The 23,738-nt window shown below is 49.7% G+C and overlaps 1 protein-coding gene across 1 annotated transcript in view; it reads left to right on the top strand.

Annotated features, from left to right (window-relative positions):
* The window catches only part of LOC126543044 (uncharacterized), a 91,791-nt gene that overhangs the window by 56,137 nt on the left and 11,916 nt on the right, over window positions 1-23,738 (top strand). The window contains exon 4 of the mRNA XM_055077623.1: window positions 15,425-15,480. Within this exon, the coding sequence (XP_054933598.1) occupies window positions 15,425-15,480 (56 nt within the window). The remainder of the gene's footprint in view (window positions 1-15,424; window positions 15,481-23,738) is intronic.

Genomic DNA, 23,738 nt, shown 5'->3' with positions numbered 1-23,738 from the left:
TTCTGAAGTTGTGCATACCGGGCCGACTCGCGGCGGAGGTAAAACATGTGTTATGCACTCCATGTACGCGCGCCGATACCGAAGATTGTGCATACCGGGCCGACCCACGGTGGAGGTGAAGCAGGCGTTAAGCACTGCCGAAATGTGGCCCGATCCCGAAGATTGTGCATACCGGGCCGACCCGCGGCGGAGGTGAAGCAGGCGTTATGCACTCCATGTACGTGCGACGATCCCGAAGCTTGTACATACCGGGCCGACCCGCGGCGGAAGTGAAGCATGCGTTATGCACTCCATGTATGTGCGACGATCCCGAAGCTTGTACATACCGGGCCGACCCGCGGCGGAGGTGAAGCAGTCGTTATGCACTCCATGTATGTGCGACGATCCCGAAGCTTGTACATACCGGGCCGACCCGCGGCGGAGGTGAAGCAGGCGTTATGCACTCCATGTAGGTGCGCCGATCCCGAAACTTGTGCATACCGGGACAACCCGCAGCGGAGGTGAACCGCGTTATGTACTCCATGTAGGTTAGTAGCCGTTAGGCATTCCCCGTACGTGGGCCGATGTCGAAAATAGTGCAGTACCAAGCCGACCCGCGGCGGACGTGAAGCAGACGTTAAGAACTCCGCATACGTGGCCCTATCTCGAAAATAGTGCAGTACCAGGCCGAGCCGCAGCGGAGGTGAAGCAGGCGTTAAGCTCTCCTCATACGTGGTCCGATCTCAAAAATAGTGCAGTACCAGGCCGACCCGCGGCGGACGTGAAGCAGACGTTAAAAACTGCTGATACGTGACCTAATCTCGAAAATAGTGCAGTACCAGGCCGACCCGCAGCGGAGGTGAAGCAGGCGTTAAGCTGTCCTCATACGTGGCCCGATCCCAAAAATAGTGCAGTACCAGGCCGACCCGCGGCGGACGGGAAGCAGAGGTTAAGAAATCCTCATACGTGGCCCGATGCCGAAGATAGTGCAGTAGCGGCCGACCCTGGGCGGAGGTGAAGCACGCGTTAAGCACTCCTCATTAGAGGCCCAATCCCGAAGATAGTGCATACCGGGCCGACCCGCGGCAGAGTTGAAGCCGGCGTTAAGCACTCCTTATACGTGGGCCGATCTCGTAAATAGTGCAGTACCAGGCGGACGCGCGGCGGAGGTGAAGCCGGCGTTAAGCTCTCCTCATACGTGGCCCGATCTCAAAAATAGTGCAGTGCCAGGACGACCCGCGGCGGAGGTGAATCAGGCGTTAAGCTCTCCTCATACCTGGCCCGATCCCGAAAATAGTGCAGTACTGGCCGACTGGCGGCGGAGGTGAAGCAGGCGTTAAGCATTCCTCATACGTGGCCCGATCCCGTAGATAGTGCAGTACCGGCGGACCTGCGGCAGAGGTGAAGCAGGCGTTAAGCTTTCCTCATACGAGGCCCGATCTCGAAAATAGTGCAATGCCGGGCCGACCCTCGGTGAAGGTGAAGCAGGCGTTGAACACTCCTTATACGTGGCCCGATCCCGAAGATAGTGCAGTACCGGGCTGACCCGCGGCGGAGGCGAAGCAGGCGTTAAGCTCTCCTCATACCTGGCTCGATGCCGAAAACAGTGCAGTATGGCCGACTCGCGGTGGAGGTGAAGCAGGCGTTAAGCACTCCTTATACGTGGTCTGATCCCGAAAACAGTGCAGTACCGGCCGACCCGCGGTGGACGTGAAGCCGGAGTTAAGCTCTCCTCATACGTGGCCCGATCTCGAAAATAGTGCAATGCCGGGCCGACCCTCGGTGAAGGTGAAGCAGGTGTTGAACACTCCTTATATGTGACCCGATCCCGAAGATAGTGCAGTACCGGGCTGACCCGCGGCGGAGGTGAAGCAGGCGTTAAGCACTCATTAGTGGCCCATCCCGAAGATAGTGCATACCGTGCCGACCCGCGACAGAGGTGAAGCCGGCATTAAGCACTCCTCATACGTGGGCCGATCTCGAAAATAGTGTAGTACCGGACCCACCCGCGGCGGAGGTGACGTAGGCGTTAAGCACTCCTCCTATGTGGCTCGATCTCGAAAATAGTGCAATGCCGGGCCGACCCTCGGTGAAGGTGAAGCAGACGTTAAGAACTCCTCATATGTGGCCCGATCCCGAAGGTAGTGCAGTGGCGGCTGACCCGCGGCGGAGGTGAAGTAGGCGTTAAGCACTCCTCATACGTGGCCCGATCTTGAAAATAGTGCACAATCAGACCGATCTGCAGCGGAGGTGAAGCAGGCGTTGAGCACTCCTCATCAGTGGCCGGATCTCGAAAATAGTGCAGTACCAGGCCGACCCTTGGTGGACGTGAAGGAGAGGTTAAGAACTCTTCATACGTGGTCCGATCCCGAAGATAGTGCAGTAGCGGCCGACAAGCGGCGGAGGTGGAGCAGGCGTTAAGCTTTCCTCATACCTGACCCGATCCCGAAAACAGTGCAGTATCGGTCGACCCGCGGCGGAGGTGAACAGGCGTTAAGTGCTCCTCATACGGGGTCCGATCGCGAAAATAGTGCAGTACCGGCCGACCAGCGGCGGAGGTGGAGCAGGCGATAAGATCTACTCATACGAGGCCCGATCTCGAAAATAGTGCAGTATCAGGCCGATCCGCGGCGGAGGTGAAGCAGGCGTTGAGCACTCCTCATTAGTTGCCCAATATCGAAGACAGTGCATACCGTGCCGACCCGCGGCGGAGGTGAACCAAGCGTTAAGCACTCCTCATACGTGGCCCGATTTCGAAAATGGTGCATTGACGGGCCGACCCTCGGTGAAGATTAAGCAGGCGTTGAGCACTCCTTATACGTGGACCGATCCCGAAGATAGTGTAATGCCGGGTCACCCTCGGTGGAGGTGCAGTTCGGCATTAAGGGGCCCACGTATACAGCTTCGCTGGTCATCCTTCTTCACAGAATGGAAGAGCACTGAGCTTTTTTCTCAATGCTATGCACATTTGTACAATAGAGGCCTAAAATTACAAATTAAATGTGTTTTAAAATTTTAGAAGCAATAAATAAAGAACGAGATGGGGTGAGTTGGAATGACTGCAGCGCACAAGGGGTGTAAAGGCAAGCAGAGCTAAACGCAAAAGACAAAGCTTATTTCGACCAAGAAGCACAATATGTATTGTGGTCGTCTGTGAGATTTTAACAATTCATTTTTGAAAACGAGGCATCAGATGGAAGCCGAGGTTCGAGGCCGTCGTTGTAGCAACGTTTTTGGTTGGGTAGACCAGAGTATTTCCACCACCTACTCAGCGATGGCGCAGTATAGGAGAAAGCGCGATGCACGACAGCCGCATGTGCGTACTCGGCTCTAAAAAAAATTCGAGGTCGCATGATCATTTTTGGGTGCAAGCGTGCGAATGTGACATTGAGGGAAAGCCGAGAAGGGTAGTGTTGGATGTCACGTGATCTGCCCAAAAGGCAAGGCGCAGCGTTCGCCTTGGGACCAGCACGCGCGCTTCTTGTCTCGCCAGTGTTGTGTCCGCGAACGATGGCGCTCGTCAGGCGTCGTCTGTGTCTTTGGGCGCGTGAAACTGCGTGTGTTCAGGTAGCGAAGGTTCACGACATGTTATACTCGCCATAAAACTACGACCATTATAGTTTGTATATGAGCGCCACAGTGAAAGTAATAAACAACAACTCTAATGACGCTTCATTACTCAAAGCGAAACTTCGTGACTTTATTTTTCAGACGTATGTTCATTTACCCCACATAGTGCTCACTTCTGTGCATACATATTTCTCGTCCATAGGGCGCGCTTGAAAAACTCCGATAGAACGCCGTTCCAGCCTTGTAAACGTATATATTGACACGTGTACTTTGTCTTTCTCCGGTGTCTGCTATTCACTGGCTAACAAATGTGAAACGTTATCGCTCGGTGCAGGACGCGCCTGCATGTATTGGAAGTTTCAGGAAATTATCGGTGGTTCTCTCCGTTGTCTGTCGTCGCCGAAGCTTGTGTAATTCGATCATGTGCGCGACGCGAATTGTGTAGTACTTTCTGGAAGGCACGCAGGCACTACGCTCCTAAGAAAAATTACGCCCTTTTGCCACACAGCAATAATCGTCATCTGTCTTGTCCGCATTTCCTTTCTTTAACGCGGCGAGCGCGGTACTTCCCAGTAACGAACGGCATGCGCGTTATCAGCATGACATAGCATTCCCGACAGGAAAGTAGCGGGCGCGGCGTTTTCAAAAAAGGAAACGCAAGCAAGGCAGATGACGATTATCGTTGTGTGGCAGAGATACACCGCAAAGGGTGTACCTTTGCCTAAGAGTGTAGCGATTACACTGGAATCTTCGGCGGGTCGCGTATACACTCTTAAACAATATTGCACCCTTTGAGTCGTATCTTGCCACACAACAATAATTGTCATCTGTCTTGTTCGCATTTCCTTTTTAAGCGCTGCGCGCCCGGTACTTACAAGTCACGAATGGCATGCGCGTTATAGGCATGACAAAGCATTATCCACAGGAAAGTAGTGAGCGCAGCGTTTTCAAGAAAGGAAACGCAAGCAAGACAGATGACGTTTATCGCTGTGTGGCAAGATACAACCCAAAGGGCGCGCATTTGTTTAAGAGCGTATAAGCCGACGCGCTTGAACCACAGATAACATTTCGACGATCGCCGACTGTGCTCGCCGCTACCGTTGTGCTTAGAGTGTAGCCTGTTTTTCTGTGCACAGATTCGCCTAGTAAAGACTTAGTTTTGTAATAGACAGTTTATGCTACTGTGTTCATCGCAGTCACTACAGCCTGACATCTGTAGGAGGTGCTTCGTTGTGTAACGGAAGCCTCCTGCAAGCCCAAGCTGTGAAGGCATCGTCATCGTCGCCACGGACCATCAAGCTATGCCGCAGGCTGCAAAAGTTACCGCCGTAGCAAGGATTTCTACAGGAGACTTTCATGAAGATCACGGCCAAGCCAACAGCCGAAATGACAGCACCCGTGTCTCCGATGGTCCTGCAACAATGCAGCGAGCCACGGACCTTTCGCGGATCATCGGCAGAATACCGTGAAAGCTGGCTGGACACATACGAAAGGGTCGCGATGTTCAAAAAGTGGCGCTCTCAGGACAAGTTGCGCCAATACTTCTCTTTGAAAGATGCCGCGAGGACCTAGTTTGAGAACCGAAAGTCGCGCCTAACGACATGGGATCTGTTTCGCAGCGGCTTTCAGCGGGCCTTAACGAGCGTCATGCGGAAGGAAAGGGCCGCGGGTCTGCTAGGGTGCAGCTTGTGAACGAGAACGTTGCCATTTACACGGAACAGATGGCCCGTCTGTTCCGCCATGCCGACCCGGATATGTCACACGAGGAGACAGTTGGCTTCCTCGTGCGGGGAGTGAAGCTATTCGCCTGACTGATTTGCTAAGACCGCCGCGGAATTTTTATCGGAAGCCACCGCCGCTGAGGAGACGCTGGAAATGTGCACCAGACAATACGACCGTCAAATGGTTACGCCTAAGTACGAGGTTCACGTACTTGCCACCGACGAGTACTTGTGCGTGAAGAATTATGGAAGATGGTCGCATCGTCGCATGCTAGCATGGAGTGCCGACATCGACCGCGAAGGAATTCAGCTGTCGCTAGGAGTTTCTGAACTACTGCAGGCTCGGTAGGAAGCCGCGAAATACGCTGCTGCCGGCCGCCGCCATGTTACTTTTGAACACCCGCGTCGAAGCCCCATGACCCTGCGATTTCGTCGCCAAATGCCACCAACCCGCCCGCCCACCCCTCGGCCCACGCAACGTCCCGAGGAAGAGCAACATTTGGCGCGCCACCGTCCGCTGTGCTACCACTGCCGAGATATGTATACCGCAGGTGCTTACACACTCGGATGGGATTGCGAGGATTCAACGTGAACGCGCCGTGCCCGCGACAAAGGGAGCGACCATGGGACATTGACGACTACCTGGCTCGACTGCACAGAGGAAAAGCGCAGGTATTGCTTACAAATTTCAGTCAAGAATTTAAACACCTGAACAAGGGCACGAAGGTTGCCTGCACGGAAGAAATTAAAGCAGTCAGCGATACGTTGGTCCTCTCGGATTCAACCGAACCTACAACGATGGCCAGTTTTACTGAACCATCCTTCGATATTAATGCGAGTCTTCCCAGGCATAAGCACGCACAGCTTAAATGTCTCCTCAGGAAATACAAGGGCTGCGTCTCGTCATCATCAAGGGTTTGGCAAACAACAGTTGCTAAGCATCGTCTAATAACCGGTGAATGCGCTCAACAACCTTGACAACAACGGTCCTTACCTTGTTTCGACGGCGGAACGTGAGGCTGTAAGACAGCAAGTTGACGAAATGCTACGCGACGACATCATCCAGCCGTCGAAAAATCCGTGGGCGTCTCCTGTTCCTTTGGTGAAAAAGCAGGATGAAACTCTGCATTTTTGCGTCGATTATCGTCGCCTCAACAAAATCACGAAGAATGAGGTCTACCCCCTCCCACGGATAGACGTCGCACTGGACTGGTTCCGCAACGCAAAATACTTTTCGTCGATGGACCTCATTACGGGCTACTGGCAAATTGAAGTCGACGAGAGGGATCGAGAGAAATCCGCCTTTATCGCACTGTTCAATGTCTATCAATTCAAGGTCATGTCATTCGGTCTTCGCTCGGTACCCGCAACTTTCCAGCGTGTAATGGACACGTTAATGGATGGCTTGAAATAGCATACTTGTTTAGTCTACCTTGGTGACGTCGTCGTCTCTGCCTCAAACTTCGACGATCACGTTAAGCGCCTGGCGACGGCAATAGAAGTCATCAAGTCATCTGCGCATCAAAAACCCGAGAAGGGTGGACAGCCGACACTATAATCTTCGACCACGTTACGCGGAATACCGGACTGGCGACCATGTTTGGGTTTGGACCCCGATAGCCGACGAGGGCTTAGGAACTTTAGCGACGCTATATCGGACCCTATAAGATCATCCAGACTGTATTTCGCAATCATACCGGCTGCGCGCACGACCTGAAATCGTCCACGTGTTGTATCCGAAGCCTTTCTACGTCCGCTGACGAACTTTGGGACTTTGTCTCTCTGTCGCTTTGTTGCTTTTGTTCTTTACAAACAGGTGCTTTTGTTTTTCGCTTTGTTTTTCGCAGCATCGGGACGATGCTGTTTAAGAGGGGGAGGGGTGCATTTACACGTGTAGTTGTTTATCTTTCACGGGCGACCGTTTTTCACCGGCTAACAAATGTTAAGCGTTATCGCTCCGCGCAGCACGCGCCTGTATGCGTCGGAAGTTTCACGAATGTTACCAGTGGTTCACTCCGTAGTCTGTTGTCACTGAAGCTTGTGTAATCTGATCCTACTGATTCTATTGTGTAGTACTTGGTGGAAGGCACGTGGGCACCAGCAATTACGCAGGAACCTTCGACGAGTCATCTATAAAAGCGGCGCTTGACCTGCATATAAGATTCTGGCGATCACCGACTGTGCTCGCCGCTGTCGTTGTGCTTTGAGTGTAGCCTGTTTTTCTGGGCACAGGTTCGCCCAGTAGAGTTAGTTTCGCAATACACAGTTATATAGCGCAGCTCTTAGGCGCCCGGTTCTGCGGCGAGCGTCGGCGTTGCCCCTCGTAGCCAAGCGAAAGAAAACAGCGAAGGATGAAAGTGAACCGGGTGCGCAACGGAGACATGAAAGACTGCGTTAGCGAAGGGAGAGCGAGGAGAAACGCGGAGGAGGTTATGGCAAAAGTTTGTGAAGAAAAGCGCAGTGCCACGCAAGACGGGCTTTGCGGCGGCTATGGCTACATGATGGCGCGAGAGTGGCGTGCGTCGTCTGTATGAAAGCAAAGCGCTGCGTGAGCGGAGGTCTGTCCACGGCGGCTGCTGTGAATCGCGCCCACGTGTCACCCACGCGCCGCCTCTAGCGATCTCCCGATTAGCAAGGCCGTCGCGCCCCACATCACTCCGTTTGCAAAGTGCCGCCGAGACACATTGTCCGCGCCAACCAATATATCGCGAAATGAAAACACGTGTACAGCTGCGCTCAAATTTCGCATTAGGGAGTATGGTAATCTCGGGAAATTTTCTTGCGACTGTTCTTCACGCTCGCTACACCTTGACAATATACAGTGTCGCACTCGGATCGCCTCTGGTGTCTCGTATGGTTGGCATCGCACTTCACTATTGAGGCGGTATCGCTTCCTTCCCCATCTATCGATTCATTGTCGGGCTGCGAGATAGCTTTTCCTTGTAGCTGGCTTATAACGCAATGCGCGACGTAGCTACCGTAGTGTTTCATTGTGTCGAGCGACGCTTATTTTGCGGTAATCTAAGCTTGAATCGCCTCCTAAACTGCATTGTGCTCTATTCCGTCAATTGCGAATCAGCCATCTTCTTTGATGGGTGAATCAGTGGCCACCTTCAGATTGGCTTCAGGCTCGTCCTCAGCCGCCCTCTGCGCGCGGCACGCTTTTTCTCCTGGGCTCCCGCGGACGGGCCGCAGCATTCTATGGAGGCGCGCTATTTTAGGCCAGTTGCGCGCCCCATTGGTGTTGAAAATTTTGAGAAATGCTGATAACAGCATTGATAATGCTGAAGGCAACGTCTATGAAGAGGCTGGTTTTTTTCTTAAAGCCGTATGAATGGGGTATAGGGACGTAAAAGGAGATTTGAGGTTAGTTCTATACTCCAGACAATTTTTCTGCCACATGATGAGATGCTTTACTTTGTGCGTCTGATCTAGTATTGCTCGTGCCACATCTCTTTTTGTGTGGCTTATTAAGCGAAAGCCTTAGATCTCTGTTTTAAGGTCGCGTTATGAGCTGCAGAAAATATCACGTGACCGAAGGAAGGCCGGAAGCCAAACAAAGCATGCTCAGCCGTGTATAAGAGATGATTACTGATTAGCAAAGTAATCATTGATGAGTGGTTGGACTAAAATAATTAAGGAGGATTAAGGTGTTACGGATAATTATAAAGTCGATGAAGGTGGATTAGGGTGAATGACGGTGGAATAAGTTGCATTAGGGAGGATAATGGTGGATTAAAGCGAATGAAGAAGGATTAGGGGGATTAAGGAGGGTTATGAATGATTAGGGTGGATCAAGGAGGATTAAGGTTGAATAAAGTCGATGAAGGTGGATAAGGGTGCATTAATGAGGATTATCGTGCATTAGGGTGGATAGAAGTGTATGAATAAGAATTAGGGGGATTAAGTAGGATTAAGGTGCGATGGTTACAGTGGATTAGGAGGATTAAGGTGCATTAAGAAGGATTAGGTGGATTAAGGTCGATGAAGGAGTATGAATGTATATTATGGTTAACTTTCTTAAATTATGGGGTTTTTCGTGCCAAAACCACTTTCTGATTATGAGGCACGCTGTAGTGGAGGACTCTGGAAATTTCGACCACCTGGGGATGTTTAACGTGCACCTAAATCTAAGTACACGGGTGTTTTCGCATTTCGCCCCCATCGAAATGCGGCCGCCATGGCCAGGATTCGATCCCGCGACCCCATGCTCAGCAGCCCAACACCATAGCCTCTGAGGTATGATGGATGAAGGTACATTAAGGAGGATTAAGGCCGATTAAGGTGGATGAAGAGCGGTATGGATTAAGGTTTATTACACTAGGCTTTCCAACCTTAATCCTTCTTCATTAACCTTAATCCTCCTTAATACTTGCTCATGCACCTTAATACTTCTTAATACACCCTAATCGGTCTTAATACTCCTTCACCAACCCTAATTCACCTTCATCCACCCTAATCCGCCTTAATACTCATTCATCCACTTTAATCCTTACTCATGTACCTTAATCATCCTTAATACACTCCAATCCACCTTAATCATCCTTAATATACTCTAATCGACCTTAATTCAATCACTAATACATCATTAATTAACTTGGCTAATCATTCTCTTATACAGGGGTGGACATGCTTTGGGTCGCTTCTGGCATTCCTTAGGTCACGTGATATTTTCTGTTCACAACGCGACCTTGAAACAAATTTAAAGGCTTTCGCCTTAAAATTAAAAAAAAAATCGCCATGTGGATCAGCCAGCGCTCTTCATCTTCAACACTACGGTATACTTGCCACTAATTTTTTCAGGGCTTGCATTCATTGTGTCTGACTGACGCACAGATTGACGTAAGCTAGAAATAATAGCTCCTCTACAAGCCGCTATTTCAATTAGTAAAACAGGCAACGGATCCTAACAGACATGAAAAGTGCTATCGAGATGCTACATCTGCGCACATAATTGGTCACAGCGGAACGCAGAACCTATAGTGCTGCGTTTCCGACTGAATAATGGTTGGCGACGTGCGATGGGATGGAGCCGCTGCAGAATATTAAGCATGGACGTCAGACTCTGGAGTTTTGGAAGACGCGTAGCGCCACCTGCCGTTGCGAAGAGGCAGTAATTGAGTAGTGCGAAGGCCGACTCCCTTGCTAAGATACCTATGCAGCTAGCGACTGCGAAACAACGATTTAACTAGATTTTGGTCCATATTGCGAGTGTTTTGCGCATTTAACACCAAGACAGAAGGCTATACGTTTCTACGCTAGTCGGACGCGCCGCCGAACTGCCATAAAGCGCTTGCTAGCTCACTCGTCAGACTGATCGCGGAAACGACGGCAACCTCGATAGCTCCGCACGCTACGAAGAAACGCCGCAATCGACGCTACTGTTGTGTTGTAAATTGCCATGAACGTGAAGGACGGAATAACAACGTTCAGTTTTACCGATTTCCAACGTGATCGTATGAAGGGGAAAGGCGAGAGCGCTGGATACGGGCCGTTCAACGTGTTGGGTAATCGAATTACTTGCATTCCCCACAACACAGCGACTCGCATGAGAATGTGCGATAATGTTGTTCTGTTGTAATTGTGCTACGTGCGTAGCCCTGAGGTAGGACCGTGGCAACCAAGCGAAACTCAAGAATCCTGAGCCGCCACTTCGTTGGCAACAGAAAAAACAACATTGCGAACCACCCTGCGTATGTGCCGTCGATATTTCCACCTGTTAACAGACGTCCGCCTGCGCTTGACTCAACAAATAGAACGGAGATATTTGACAGGTCAGTTTAACCAAACATTTGGTTCGTTTATGAATTGAAAATCCTGTTCTAGAGCATCGTTGTATCGCGAGCTCATTTCTAGTTTCGGTATTGTATATGTCAAGCACGTTCCGCAATGTGCTGAGCCTGCTCGACTGCGTTTTTCAAATGTGAATAATAAAGTTGCTGTAGGAGCACTGGGTGAGCAATTGCGAAGCAACGCACGTGTGTAAAAAGAAGTCGCGTTTATTTACATTCATTTGTGCGCGTGTGTTGCTTGAAGCGTCTGCGAAAAGTGCAAAGGTACTGAGCGATGCTGTATAGCTCCTGCGGCGCGCCGGCACTACAGGAAGCTTAGTTTCGTTATGTTCACACGCTGTTTGCTGCCCAATTTGAAATGCTTAGATTTTTATGCTGATATGCCTATAAACAAGCCTGATGCTCTCTGTACTTGCGAGTTGCAGCACGCCGAAATAACACCTGAGACTTCCTTTATATTGTACACGTACTTCGCCCTGCTGAGCTTCCTCCCTTTCCGAAGCGTGGATGGGCAGAAGAAGCTTTCTAGGTCCTTGATTATGAGGAAACCGTGCCTCAACACAACCGAAAGAGGAGGGTCCATTCTTGCCTATGCACCTTCGCTTGCCGGACAGCTCTTCTTGCACTACTCAGTTCGCACCAAGGCTGCGATGGGGGCGCTGGTGACGGGTTTTTCCGCAGCGCCGCCTGGGCAGAGTCTGAAGTCTATACTGAGAACAACCGCATGTTTATGCAGCGTACAAATTGCCGCAACAAAAACGCTGGTCAGCAGGCCGGAAGAACGAAAAAAATACAGCATTACGGGATGCCTTGCTACGAGCAATAAGAAAGACGCTTCACCTCGCAAACAACGCTGCTTATAGAGAAAGCCTTAGGTGATTGCGTTATCAAGATATTTCGTTACCTTGATGATTACCTGATTTTCTGCAATAGTGAAGAATTCGATTCCGCTGCTACCTCAGCAAGTGAGCAATTTAAACTTTATGGGGGAGGATTAAAGTTTCCCAAGGAATTTCCTCAGCGACGCGTAATTCAGTTTCTAGACATTTCTTTGGTCTTCGAACAAAATCACGTTTGTCGGCAGTACTCCCCAAGATCTTCGAAGCCGGTGTTAAACTTTCAATCCAAGCATTCCAAAGTAGTAAAAAACGGAATTGCCATGTCGTGCCTTGAGTCTTCTTTCACCACATCCTGCGTGCACAAAATGAGCTCCAGTTTTAATGCACAGGTCCAGCGTCTATTGGAAGCAGGTTATCCTAGCGTAGCAGTGGCCACTGTTGCTGAACGCCTAAAGAAGTCGGTTTCGAGAGGGGACGGACGTGATTACAAAAAGCAGTAATAGCAAAAAAAAAAAAGGAGTAGTGACTATTCCGTACATTCATTCAGTATCGCACGAGCTTAAAAAGTTGCAAGTAGATATGATGTTAATTTTGCTTTCACTGCTCCCAATAAACCAGGCAAGATATGCGCTGCCGTGGAGTGGAAAAAGGAGCAGGTAAAAGGCAAAAAAAAAGAGCAGATATTTCTCTAGTGAAGCACAACAACAACAACAGTTTTACTGACTGTCGTATGGGTGTGGTTTATAAAGTTCCCTTTAGCTGTGGCCAGTTCTGCATAGGGCAAACGGGACGGTGTATAAGGACCGACATTTGGGTGAGTTGGTACTGGTTGAACCTCTTGAAGGGGCAGCGCAATAAAACAAAGATAGAAGGCAGGAACACACAGGACAGCGCTGTCCTGTGTGTTCCTGCCTTCTGTCTTCGTCTTATTGCGCTGCCCCTTCAAGGGGCGGTGTATCAATCATAGTCTAATGGAACATAAAAGGTCGTTAACCGGTGGATCGCGTTCTAATCTTTCTCTACATTGCCAAGATTGTAACTGCACGCCAGAGTTAGATGAATGCGCAATATTGTACAGGCACAAGAATGAAGATACACGTCTTATGGTAGGGGCATGTCATATCTATAATGGTGGAAGTGCGTGCCATGAGTTAGCCTTCGATTACTTTACATAAGGAAGAGATTAAGTGCCTTAACAGTTATCTCTCACGTAGACCGGCACATGTACCCGACTGACACGTGGTGATGCCATTCCAGAGCTTGCGCAGATGAGTTTTGTGTCTTCTTTCTTTTTTCGCCTCAGTGCTCCCTTCAGTTGACAGTCGACGTTCGTGTTGTCCACTTCTCTTGTGTCCTGTCTGCACGCCTCACCTTTTTTGCATATGAATCCTTACCAACTAGCTCAGCTTTCTGTCGTTCTATCAACGCTATTCTTCGTCGGAACAAAGTTCTTTCGGCCAATGTTATGCAGGCACCGCTTCCTGCGCAAGCCGTCACGCTTTACTTGTGGTATCATAAAAACGGCATAGCCATCTTCAGGCTTCTTGCTGCAGTTATATGCGCAACAGCACGGTATAGCGCAAGCAAATAGTGCAGGAAAGACAGCGTACAACGTTCGCTACGCCGAGCTAGAGCGCCGAGCCAGCCGAGCTGTGGAGAAAATGGCGCGAACGAAAAAGAAAAACACAAGCAAAACGCAAGATCCGCGCGTCTCCAAGGGCAACGGCAGGGAGACCAATCGTCGTGCAGAAAAACGGGGAGACCAATCGTCGTGCCAAAACTGGTTGCCGCGGGGGCGGCGCGCAAGGGGTGAGGAGGGCGCGAGGAGGTTGCGTGGTGGCGGCAGAGTTGAAAGACTGGCGGTACTTTCAAATTATCAAGGGACTTAAGGCCACGCGTGATACGCACTGCTGAGGAGCAAGCAGGTTTCGATCAGCAACGCTGCGAGCAGACCCGGGAAGCGTATTTCCAACTGCTCGTAGGTACAACGGGGCGTGGAACTTGCGGAGACGACGGACGTTTGCGCGCATGCGCGAGTGAGAGCGGGTGCGAGAGAGGAAATGTGGGGAGTTTTGATTCTTGAAAATACGACTCTGCCTAGGTACTACGGAGGAGTCCCTTGGGGCGCGGTGTATGCGCTTGTCCCTAGGCGCGCCGTGCCGGCAGAAGTCGCGGGGCGCGGTTGTGCTGAACTTAGCATCGCAAGTTGGCGGCTCGACGCAATCATATTTAATCGATCATGTTTTTACTAATGAAAACAACGTGTCATTATTTCGCATTATTGGCGGCGCCTCCAGGACACCAAAGCGGCAACGGGGATATCAAAGCTAGAAGCCGGACTGGTCCGTGGGTTGGGGCTCGCAGAGGCCTGCGCGTGCCAGGGGAGTATAAGATCGGCTGTCCGCTATCGCGGACAGCCAATGTTTTATGCGAACACCCCCAGGCACGCTTCGGCCTCTGCGGCCCCAACCCACGGGCCGCCCGGCTTCCAGCTTTGATCCCCCCGCTACCGCTTGGGTGCCGCGGAGATCCTGCGCCGCCTGCTTTAATATAACCTCAGGTGCTCTCCTGAGGCCTCCGTTTGCCGGTTACATGTGCCCTCCTGGAGCAGTGCTTGTAAAAAATCCGATCTATCGTCGCGACGAAAAATTCGACCCGTGACTTATAAAACACCAGTCAGAACATTGTCCCTTCAGACACAGCGATCACCAAGCGGCGTCCGCGCCCACTGCCTCACCGCGCGGGCAGCCAGCGGCGGAGCGTATAAACCAACTCGACCGAACTCCGCAATGCCGGCATGTCAGGGGACAAACGAATACAACGCAATCTAAGAAACCTCCTCCGTAGTGCCTAGGCTGAGTCATATATTCAAGGAGCAAAAGCCCCCAGATTTTCTCTCTCGCGCCCGCTCTTACTCGCGCCTGCGCAGAAACGTCGAGCTCCGTCAAAAGTGGCACGCCCCGTTGTAGCTGCTAGCGGATGAAAATACGCACCCGGGAACGAGCTCGTCTACACCGTGCCGATGCTGCAACCCGGGCACAAGAATAGGCTCGTGCGACCGATCGCAAGCAGCTACTGCATATCGAGGATCCGGCAGCCTACCAAGCCGTCGTTTAATGAACCGTCAGGTTCATTAAGCGACGTTGCCGCATCTTTCAGGTTCGCTGGTTAACCGACCGTACGGAGAGCTTGGGCGGAGTTTTTTCTTTAGATTAGGCTTGGTTAGGGTTCCAGGTACGGTCTGCGAATGCCAGCTCAGCTTGGGTTGAGTTTCAGCTGAACTTCCGGTTCGGGTTTGGGTTCGACATTCCGCTGCCTTAGGACAGAGGTGCGCACTGTGTAAACTAGGAGCAATGAGGTCAAGAAATAGTGACCATTGCTGGCAAATAAATAGAACTAATGTGGGGGCAAACAGACAGAGAAAGAGACAGAGTGAGTGAAAAACGGAGTGGTCGTTTCTGCTAACTGTATACCGAGCTTGAAGGATACAGCTCCAGTCGGGCATAACGGGTTTCTTTCGCAGGAGGACAGTGACATTCGGTGCCACGTGCGTGAAGTGCTGCTGCCTTTTGCGGACACGTGAGTCTTGCTGCCTTTTGTACGCGTTTTTCCGCAAATATTTGTACTATAATTTTGCGGGTTCGATATATTTTCTGCTTTAAAGAGGGAGACATTTTTTTAGAAGAGCGCAAGCGAGATAACTGTTTTATCTTTCAGCAGAACGTTATTATGGGTGGCTCATCTCAGTAAATGTGTGAGAGAATCCATGATCTAACTTCATGGCTGAAAAAGTTTTCATACCAAGTTGCACGCATGGTACACCAGCCGGTCTGTGTCATCAGCTTGAAGATATTTCCACTGCCGAACACTAGTTTTCCCCGCAGAGACATCTGCGCGCGCACTGCGGACGAAGCTCCGTGGCACCTGCACGCACGTTATTGAGGAGGAGGAATAACAACCACTTCTTGTACCCATGCATTTCCGGTATGCATGCAGGCCGCTGTGGTTTGAACATCGACTGACGTTTTACTGCGGTAGCGTTAAGGGCCCCATATAGCAGAAAATCCGGTGTCGGCGTCCCACGTCGTTCGAACTACCCACACCAGGCCCTCCATGTGGTGCAAGGAAGTTACTGAACTAATTGAAATTATCAAGCTAAGATACGTAGAAAGATAGTTAAGTACGACTTACACACAACATAGTCATGATAGCGTCGGATTGTGATTTGACTATACAAGAAAACATAATTATGTTATGCGAAAACTCAAAGAAACTTCTTTTCCAGCGTTTCTACCATTCATAGATCGGTCACGACGTCCGCCATTTGCGCTCGCCGGCGCGCGAGTGTCCTGGAGGCTACGAAGCGGCGCGCCCGGTTTCTTGCAATATCTCCAGGTGGCGCTCGTCTCCGCCGCATCATAATGAATGCCTTTCTTCGCGACCGGGCAGCCACCTTCAACATTGGAGATATCAACAGCCCTCAGATCAATCTCGGCGCTAGGGGTACACCCTAGTATGCAGTAGTGCAGTACTATCGCCTTTTCTTTTCAACTGTGTAATGAGGAACCTACAAAAGGAACTTAACAAGATCCCGCTCATCCTCCGTGCCATCTATGCGGACGATGTTACCATATCGACGAGGCAAGGCAATGCCGGAGCCTTCAAACAGGCATTGCAAACAGCAGCCGACACGGTAGAAGCCTACGTGGCCGGCAACGGCCTCAAATGCTCCTCTACCAAGTCAGAACTGTTTATTGGCGGCAAAACAACGCAGGCAATCAAAACTACGCTGGAAATAGTGGTCAATAAAAAAGTAGTACCCCAGGTCGCCACCATCAGAGTACTGGGGCTCTTCCTAGAGGAAAAGAACTCGTTCAAAGAAACTGTGAAGAGACTGGCGAGCACCTCTCGCCAGATAATCGAACTGCTGCGACGTATCACTGGCCGCAAGTTTGGACTCCAAGAGAAAGAGGCATGCAGGCTAATCCAGGCTTACTTCGTCTGCAGCATAGCATACACATGGCCTTTCCTTCAACTACGAAATATCCCCACCGCAACGATCGACACTTTACTGCGTTCAGTCTACAGAGTAGCCGCCGTACTTCCTACATGGGCAAGCAACGAAAGACTGATGCAATTAGGACTCCATAACACCGTCACCGAAATCGTGGAAGCGCAGAGAGCGGCGCAGTGGTGGAGGCTGTCATGCACTCAGCAAGGGCATGATGATCCCCCCCCCTCACACACACAGGAACCACCAAGAGAGTGAAAATTCCGAGAGACATCAGGAACCAACTGGTCATTCCACCACTCCCGAAGAACATGGGAGAACAAACCAAGGGACGCCGACGCGCACGCGCGGAATCCCTTAAGAAGACTCTAGCAAAGAAACCGGCCATGTATGTGGACGCCTCGCCTGTGGGGAACGGCACATATTCGATAGCGGCTGTGGACGGAACGGGGCGGATCCTCCGAACCGAGGAAATCGCAACGAGCTCTATCCTAGAAGTGGAAGAGGCCGTCATTGCTAGTGCAACCGCAGTCGCAAGGACGCTCTTCATAGTATCTGACTCAATGTCAGCGATCGAAAGCTTCAGATCGGGCCAAGTAAGCCAAACCGCGGCAGAAAAACTACAGAGGCCGGAGATAAGCATGAGGCTTCTCTGGGTCCCTAGCCACGAGGGAAACATCGGCAACGAAGCTGCCCACCTCACAGCCCGCGCAACTACTAACCGGGCCGAGGGGCAGCCTCCTCCGGAAAACCCTGAAACACTGTCAGTTAAGTTACGGAGATCGCCTCCGTCGGCAAAGAGAGGAACGACAGATTTACCCGCCTCCATGCGGCGGCCTAAACAGACAACAGGCCGTGACCCTGCATCGGGCTCAAACGCGCAATGTGCTCATCCCCAGGAGACAAGCGGCCATCCTGAAGGATGACAGCGTCTCGATATTGTCACGTGGTCGTGACGTCAAAGAACACAGTAGCAATACTGTGAAACACAAAACTAACTTTTATTGGGCGAACCTGTGCCCACAAAAGAGGCTACACTTATAGCACAACGATAGCGGCGAACACGGTCGGCGATCGTCGAAAATCTGATCAGCGGGTCAAGCGCGTCGGCTTTTATACAGCAGTCGTCGAATGTTCCAGACTAATCGTCCGGACCCGCGTGCCTTCCACAAAGTTCTACACCAGTCGCCGCACACGATGAAATCAGATAACACAAGGTTCGGCGACAACAGACAGCCGGATAGAAGCATCGATAACTTTCCAGAAACTTGGATACATGCAGGCGCGTCCCGCGCTGTGCGATTACATTTGTTAGGCGGCGAAACGTGGTCGCCCGATAAAGATAAGTACACATGTCAATATGTACGTTTTGCGGCTTAGCACAGGCTGGACAGGATCACATTCTATGGGGATGCGACCGCCACCCGCCCCCAAAAGAGCTCCTGCGGCTAGCCCCTCACCTGAAGAATGGGAGAAAGCGTTGAGGTGTGTCGACCAAGAATCACAGTGTAGGCTGGCGGAATGGACGGCGACAGCTGCGGTGCCCTGGGCCCCGACCTAGCCTCCCCCCCCTTCATGATCTGGCTCCCCCTTCCCCTTCCCCTAGTATTTAAAAAGATGGAGGACGCTTAAGCTTCGCCTTCAAGAGTGGAACGCGATAGCGTTATCGCACCCCGTTCGCACCGCCTACTTAAACGCGCTACGCCAAGCCAAACGTCGCGATCGGCACAGATAGCCGGGCCCCGATGCGCCATGAAGGCGGACGCGATCATGGGGTGAGTGGCGCGCCACGTGTCGGGGCAGCGCCGTACATTGCGAGGAGGGGGTCTTCTGTGTTTGCCGCAAGATGGCTCTGCGTGTGCGCAGAGCGCAGAAGAAATGTAGCGGAAACGTACTTCGCTACTCGTGAAACTGCGAGTTCTGTAAGTTACATGGTCATAATTACCGATATACACCGCAGTATAACTTTCTACGGCACGTTTCTAAGGCAACACCGCATTCACTAGAGGCGATTTTGTCCCGTTTTGAAGGAACGAAAGCGTAAAAAAAAAAAAAGAAAGCGTGGCTGAGTGGTAGCGTCTCCGTTTCACACTCCGGAGACCCTGGTTCGATTCCCACCAAGCCCATCTTGCAAGATGTTTTTTATTTATGAAGTGCCTTCTGGGATTTATCGCTCACGGCCAACGCCGCTGACGCCGACGACACCGCCTTTTTTGCGACACAAGCTCCTTAACGCTGTCGCGTTAATAAAGTTGTTTCCTCCTCCCCTCAATTTTCCAAAAGTAGCGCCATTCTTGGATCTTTCCCCCAGCCCGCTCTCCCCGTCGTTTCCTCTTCCACGCCTCCTGTCGCCCCAGCCTCCTCCGTTCACCCATTGGCCAACCTGTGTCACGTGGAAGCAGGCGCCGCGCTTTTGTATATTTTTTTCTTCCAGCGCACTACGACCGCCATTGTAGGCCCTGCGCGACGAAAGCATGACGAAAGTTCGCGCTAACGTACTGATATAGAGCGCTTTAGCGAAACAAATCGAGGTGTTAGGGACGAGAACTTAATTGTCATGCTTTGCTGCTGCGCCTTCGGTTGCCGCGACCGACACAGCGACGGCAAAAGGCTTCTTTCTTTACCATCCGGCGAGCGCAACGCACAAAGAAGAAAAGTGTGGGTACACAGGATCGGGCGGGCTGACCTCGAGGAAGTGGCAAAAAACGCACGGCTTTGTGAAGTGCTAGGGGTCCTCACAAGCTCTTCTTTTTAGCCTAGTTAACGCCTGCCGCTTCGAAAAAGTGTATGTGTTCATGCTCTGGCCTGCTTTTAGCACGTTTAAGTTGATTTTTTTTGTTCGAATGGGCTTTCTGTGTTACATGTAGTTTCGTCTTGCGGCGAAAGTGTAGGCATCTGCAGCTGGCCTTTGACATAAAAGCGACTTTATTCATGCCATGTTTTGAGCTCCACCAGAAGTTAGCATATTCTCGACGCTTTTGCAAGCTCACTATGACTTACGGATGCAGTCGTTTAGCTTCGAATGTATGCCCGCATGTATTGATTTGGTTTGTGGTGATTAACGTTTTTAATGTCCCGAAGCGACGAAAGCTATGACGGAGATCCTAGTGGATGCCTCCGCATAACTTTATTTAGGTCGCCTGGGGATGTTTTGATCGTAGTTGTACGCGGAGCGGTAAATTCGTCGTTGGCGTTTCATAAGAAGCCAACAAACGCTGACACCAAGGACAACATAGGGGAAACTACTTTTGCTTAGTAAATGAAATAAAGAAACGATAAATTAATGGAAATTAAAGTGGATGAAAAAACAACTTGCCGCAGGTGGGAACCGAACCCACAACCTTCGCATTTCGCGTGCGATGCTCTACCAATTGAGCTACAGCGGCGGCGTTTGCCCATCCACTTTCTTGGGTATCTATGTGCGGTATTTATGTGCGTCACATTCTGGGGGACCTTAATTTTCCTAATATTTTGTGGAGAAGTGATTTCGGGTTCTATACCCTGGCAAAAAGCTCATCTGAGGATGCACAATTTCTGGATATCTGTTCAGACTTTAACTTGTCACAGTTAGTAAATGAACCCACCCGTACAACTTCTACGTCATTTAACATCCTGGACCTTATTTTCACCACTGTGCCTGACCTTGTTTCTAAACTAGCTTACCTTCAAGACGTAAGTGATCACTTGATTATTAATTTCACGTTGAAAATGCAGGTATCTACCAAGAGACGACCTAAAATTATCGTTGACTATAACCGCGCTGACATACCCTCAATTACCGATGAACTGGAAGCGTTTACCAGCAACTACCTTACCAAATTTGATGAACGCTCTGTCGAAGAAAACTGGCAACTCTACAAAAATAAATTACTCGACTTAATTAACCGATATGTACCTCGAAGGCAGATTCCTTAGGACTCACGCTCACCTTGGTTTAATAATTCCCTTAAGCGACTACGCAACAAAAAGAAACGTAGTTTCCGTCGTGCCAAAGAAAGCAATCTTGCCGATCGCTGGGATGCTTACCATCGTGCAGAAGCCAAGTACATTTATGCTGCTACCAACGCCAAAAAAACCTATTTTAATGTCACATTGCCATCCCTCTTACTAACCCACGTAAATTCTGGAGTATTGTTGGCGACAAGCTGAATCCATTCATTTAGTTCATGTAGATGGCAGTAATGTTGACGAAAACCAGTGTTGCATTGTGTTAAGTGAAGTGTTTACCTCATTTCTTTGTGATGATAACTTTGCCGATTTACCAAATATTCATGATTCCGTGTTTTGTGCTATGGATCCCATATTATTTGATTGGGTTGGTAGTAACCGTTTGATTGATAATCAAAAGATCTCAGCTTCTGCAGGTCCTGATCTTATTAATTCAAAAATGTTACAATGTACTGCATTATTTCCATCTATTATTCTATCTAAACTGTATACTTAGTACAGTGCTCATCGCTTCCGTCAGACTGGAAAACGGCGAGGGTGGTTCCAGTCTATAAATCAGGTAACGCAGTATGTCCCTAGAACTACCGACAGATCTCATTAACCAGCATTCCATGCAAACTCTTAGAACACGTAATATATTTTCACCTCATCGATTTCCTGGAAAGCAACTCGCTCTTCCGTCCATCTCAACACGGTTTTAGAAAAACTTTCTCATGCGATACTCAACTTCTTTGTTTCACTAACGATTTGCTTGCCGCCTTAGATCAAGGATTCGATATTGACTGTATATTTTTAGATTTTGCCAAAGCTTTCGACACCGTATGTCATAACCTGCTTATCCATAAACTTAATCAGCTTAATATTAACCCAAATGTGTTGCCTTGGACTAAACAGCTTCTTTCTAATCGAACTCAATATGTCACAACCAATAACTCTTCATCTGCTTTGTCAACAGTTACATCCAGAGTGCCACAAGGCTCCGTCTTGGGGCCTCTACTCTTCTTGATTTATATTAATGATCTCCCTAACTGTGTAAAGTCATCATCAATTAATCTGTTCGCAGACGATTGCGTAATATACCGAAAGATCATTAACCCTGATGATTCAGATAAACTGCAAGGAGATCTTCACAATGTATCACTCTGGTCTAAAAAATGGCTCATGAAACTTAATGCTAACAAGTATAAATCGATGCGCATATCACTAAAACCAGCAATAGCAATCAGTGTCGATATGTACTGAGTGACACTTCATTAGCATCCGTTAAAGCTCACAAATATCTTGGCCTTCTCATAACTAATGATCTTTCATGGAATATGCATACTAACTATATTACTGCTAATGCTAATCGTATGTTAGGATATCTTCATCGTAACTTTTCCACCGTTCCTACTTCAGTAAAATTGACACTCTACAAAACCCTAGTTCGCTCAAAACTTGAATACGCATCTGCCATTTGGGATAACAATCAAGCATCACTAACCGTAAACCTTGAAGCAATTCAAAATCGAGCAGCTCGCTTTATTTGATCTAACTATTCCCGCCATTCCAGTGTTACATGTATGACAAAAAACCTGAATCTGCCAGATCTTTCATTACGCCGGAAATGTGCTCATCTTTGCCTATTTCACAAGGTTTGTCACTCTAATCCGGTGCTCAAGAATCAACTTATCACCCCACCTACCTACACTTCATCCCGTTCTGACCACAGATATAAAGTTGCCGTCCCATCATCCCGAACGAACAAGTATCATGATTCTTTTTTACCCCGCACAAGTGTCGACTGGAACCACCTTCCTGCTTCCATCATTCAGATCACAGATGTATCTTCATTTAAAACAACAGTCTACCACGATATCGCTTAACGTTGCCTGCATACCACTATCTGCCTATTACATTGCTTTGTTATGTACCACTCCTTTCTGTAGTGCCTTAGGGCCTTGAAAGTATGTATAATAAATAAATAAATAAATAAATAAATAAATAAATAAATAAATAAATAAATAATTGTTCGGGGACAAGATAGGTCCCAAAGCCTGGAAACCTTTCCTGTCAAGAATACTACATCAAGCTTATGACGTAAATGTCGGTCATGGCTGGGTAGTACCGGGCGCGCAGCGTTAAAGAAAGGTGCGCAAGGCAGATGGCCATAATTGTTGTGGGCAAGATAAGCCCCAAAGCGTGCAAACGTTTCCTGTCAAGAATACTATATCACGCTGGTGACGCACATGTCGTTCATGGCCTGGAAGTACTGGGCGCGCAGCGTTAAAGAAAGGTGCGCAAGGCAGATGGCCATTATTGTTGTGGGACAAGATAAGGCCCAAAGCGTGCAAACCTTTCCTGTCAGAAATACTATACCATGCTGATCATGCACATGTTGTTCATGACCTGGAACTACCGGGCACGCAGCATTATTGAAAGGTGCGCAAGGCAGATGACCATTGTTGTTGTAGGACAAGATAAGCTCCAAAGCGTGGAAATCACTCCTGTCAGGAATACTATATCATGCTGATGACGCACATGTTCATCGCCTGGAAGTACCGGACGCGCAGCGTTAAAGAAAGGGGCGCAAGGCAGATGGCCATTATTGTTGTGGGACAAGAAAGCCCCAAAGCATACAAACCTTTCCTGTCAGGAATACTATATCATGCTGATGACGGACATGTTGTTCATGGCCTGGAAATACCGGGCGCGCAACGTTGAAGAAAGGTGCGCAAGTGAGATGGTCATTACTGTTGTGGGACAACATAAGCCCCAAAGCGTGGAACCCTTTCCTGTCAGGAATACTATATCATGCTGATGACGCAGATGTTCATGGCCTGGATGTACCGGGCGCGCACGGTTGAAGAAAGGTGCGCAAGGGAGATGGCCATTATTG

Source organism: Dermacentor andersoni, chromosome 2 (assembly GCF_023375885.2).
Source record: "Dermacentor andersoni chromosome 2, qqDerAnde1_hic_scaffold, whole genome shotgun sequence".
Taxonomy (NCBI): Eukaryota; Metazoa; Arthropoda; class Arachnida; order Ixodida; family Ixodidae; genus Dermacentor; species Dermacentor andersoni.
Note: the sequence above shows the minus strand (reverse complement) of the source record. Positions and strands in the feature narration are given on the sequence as shown.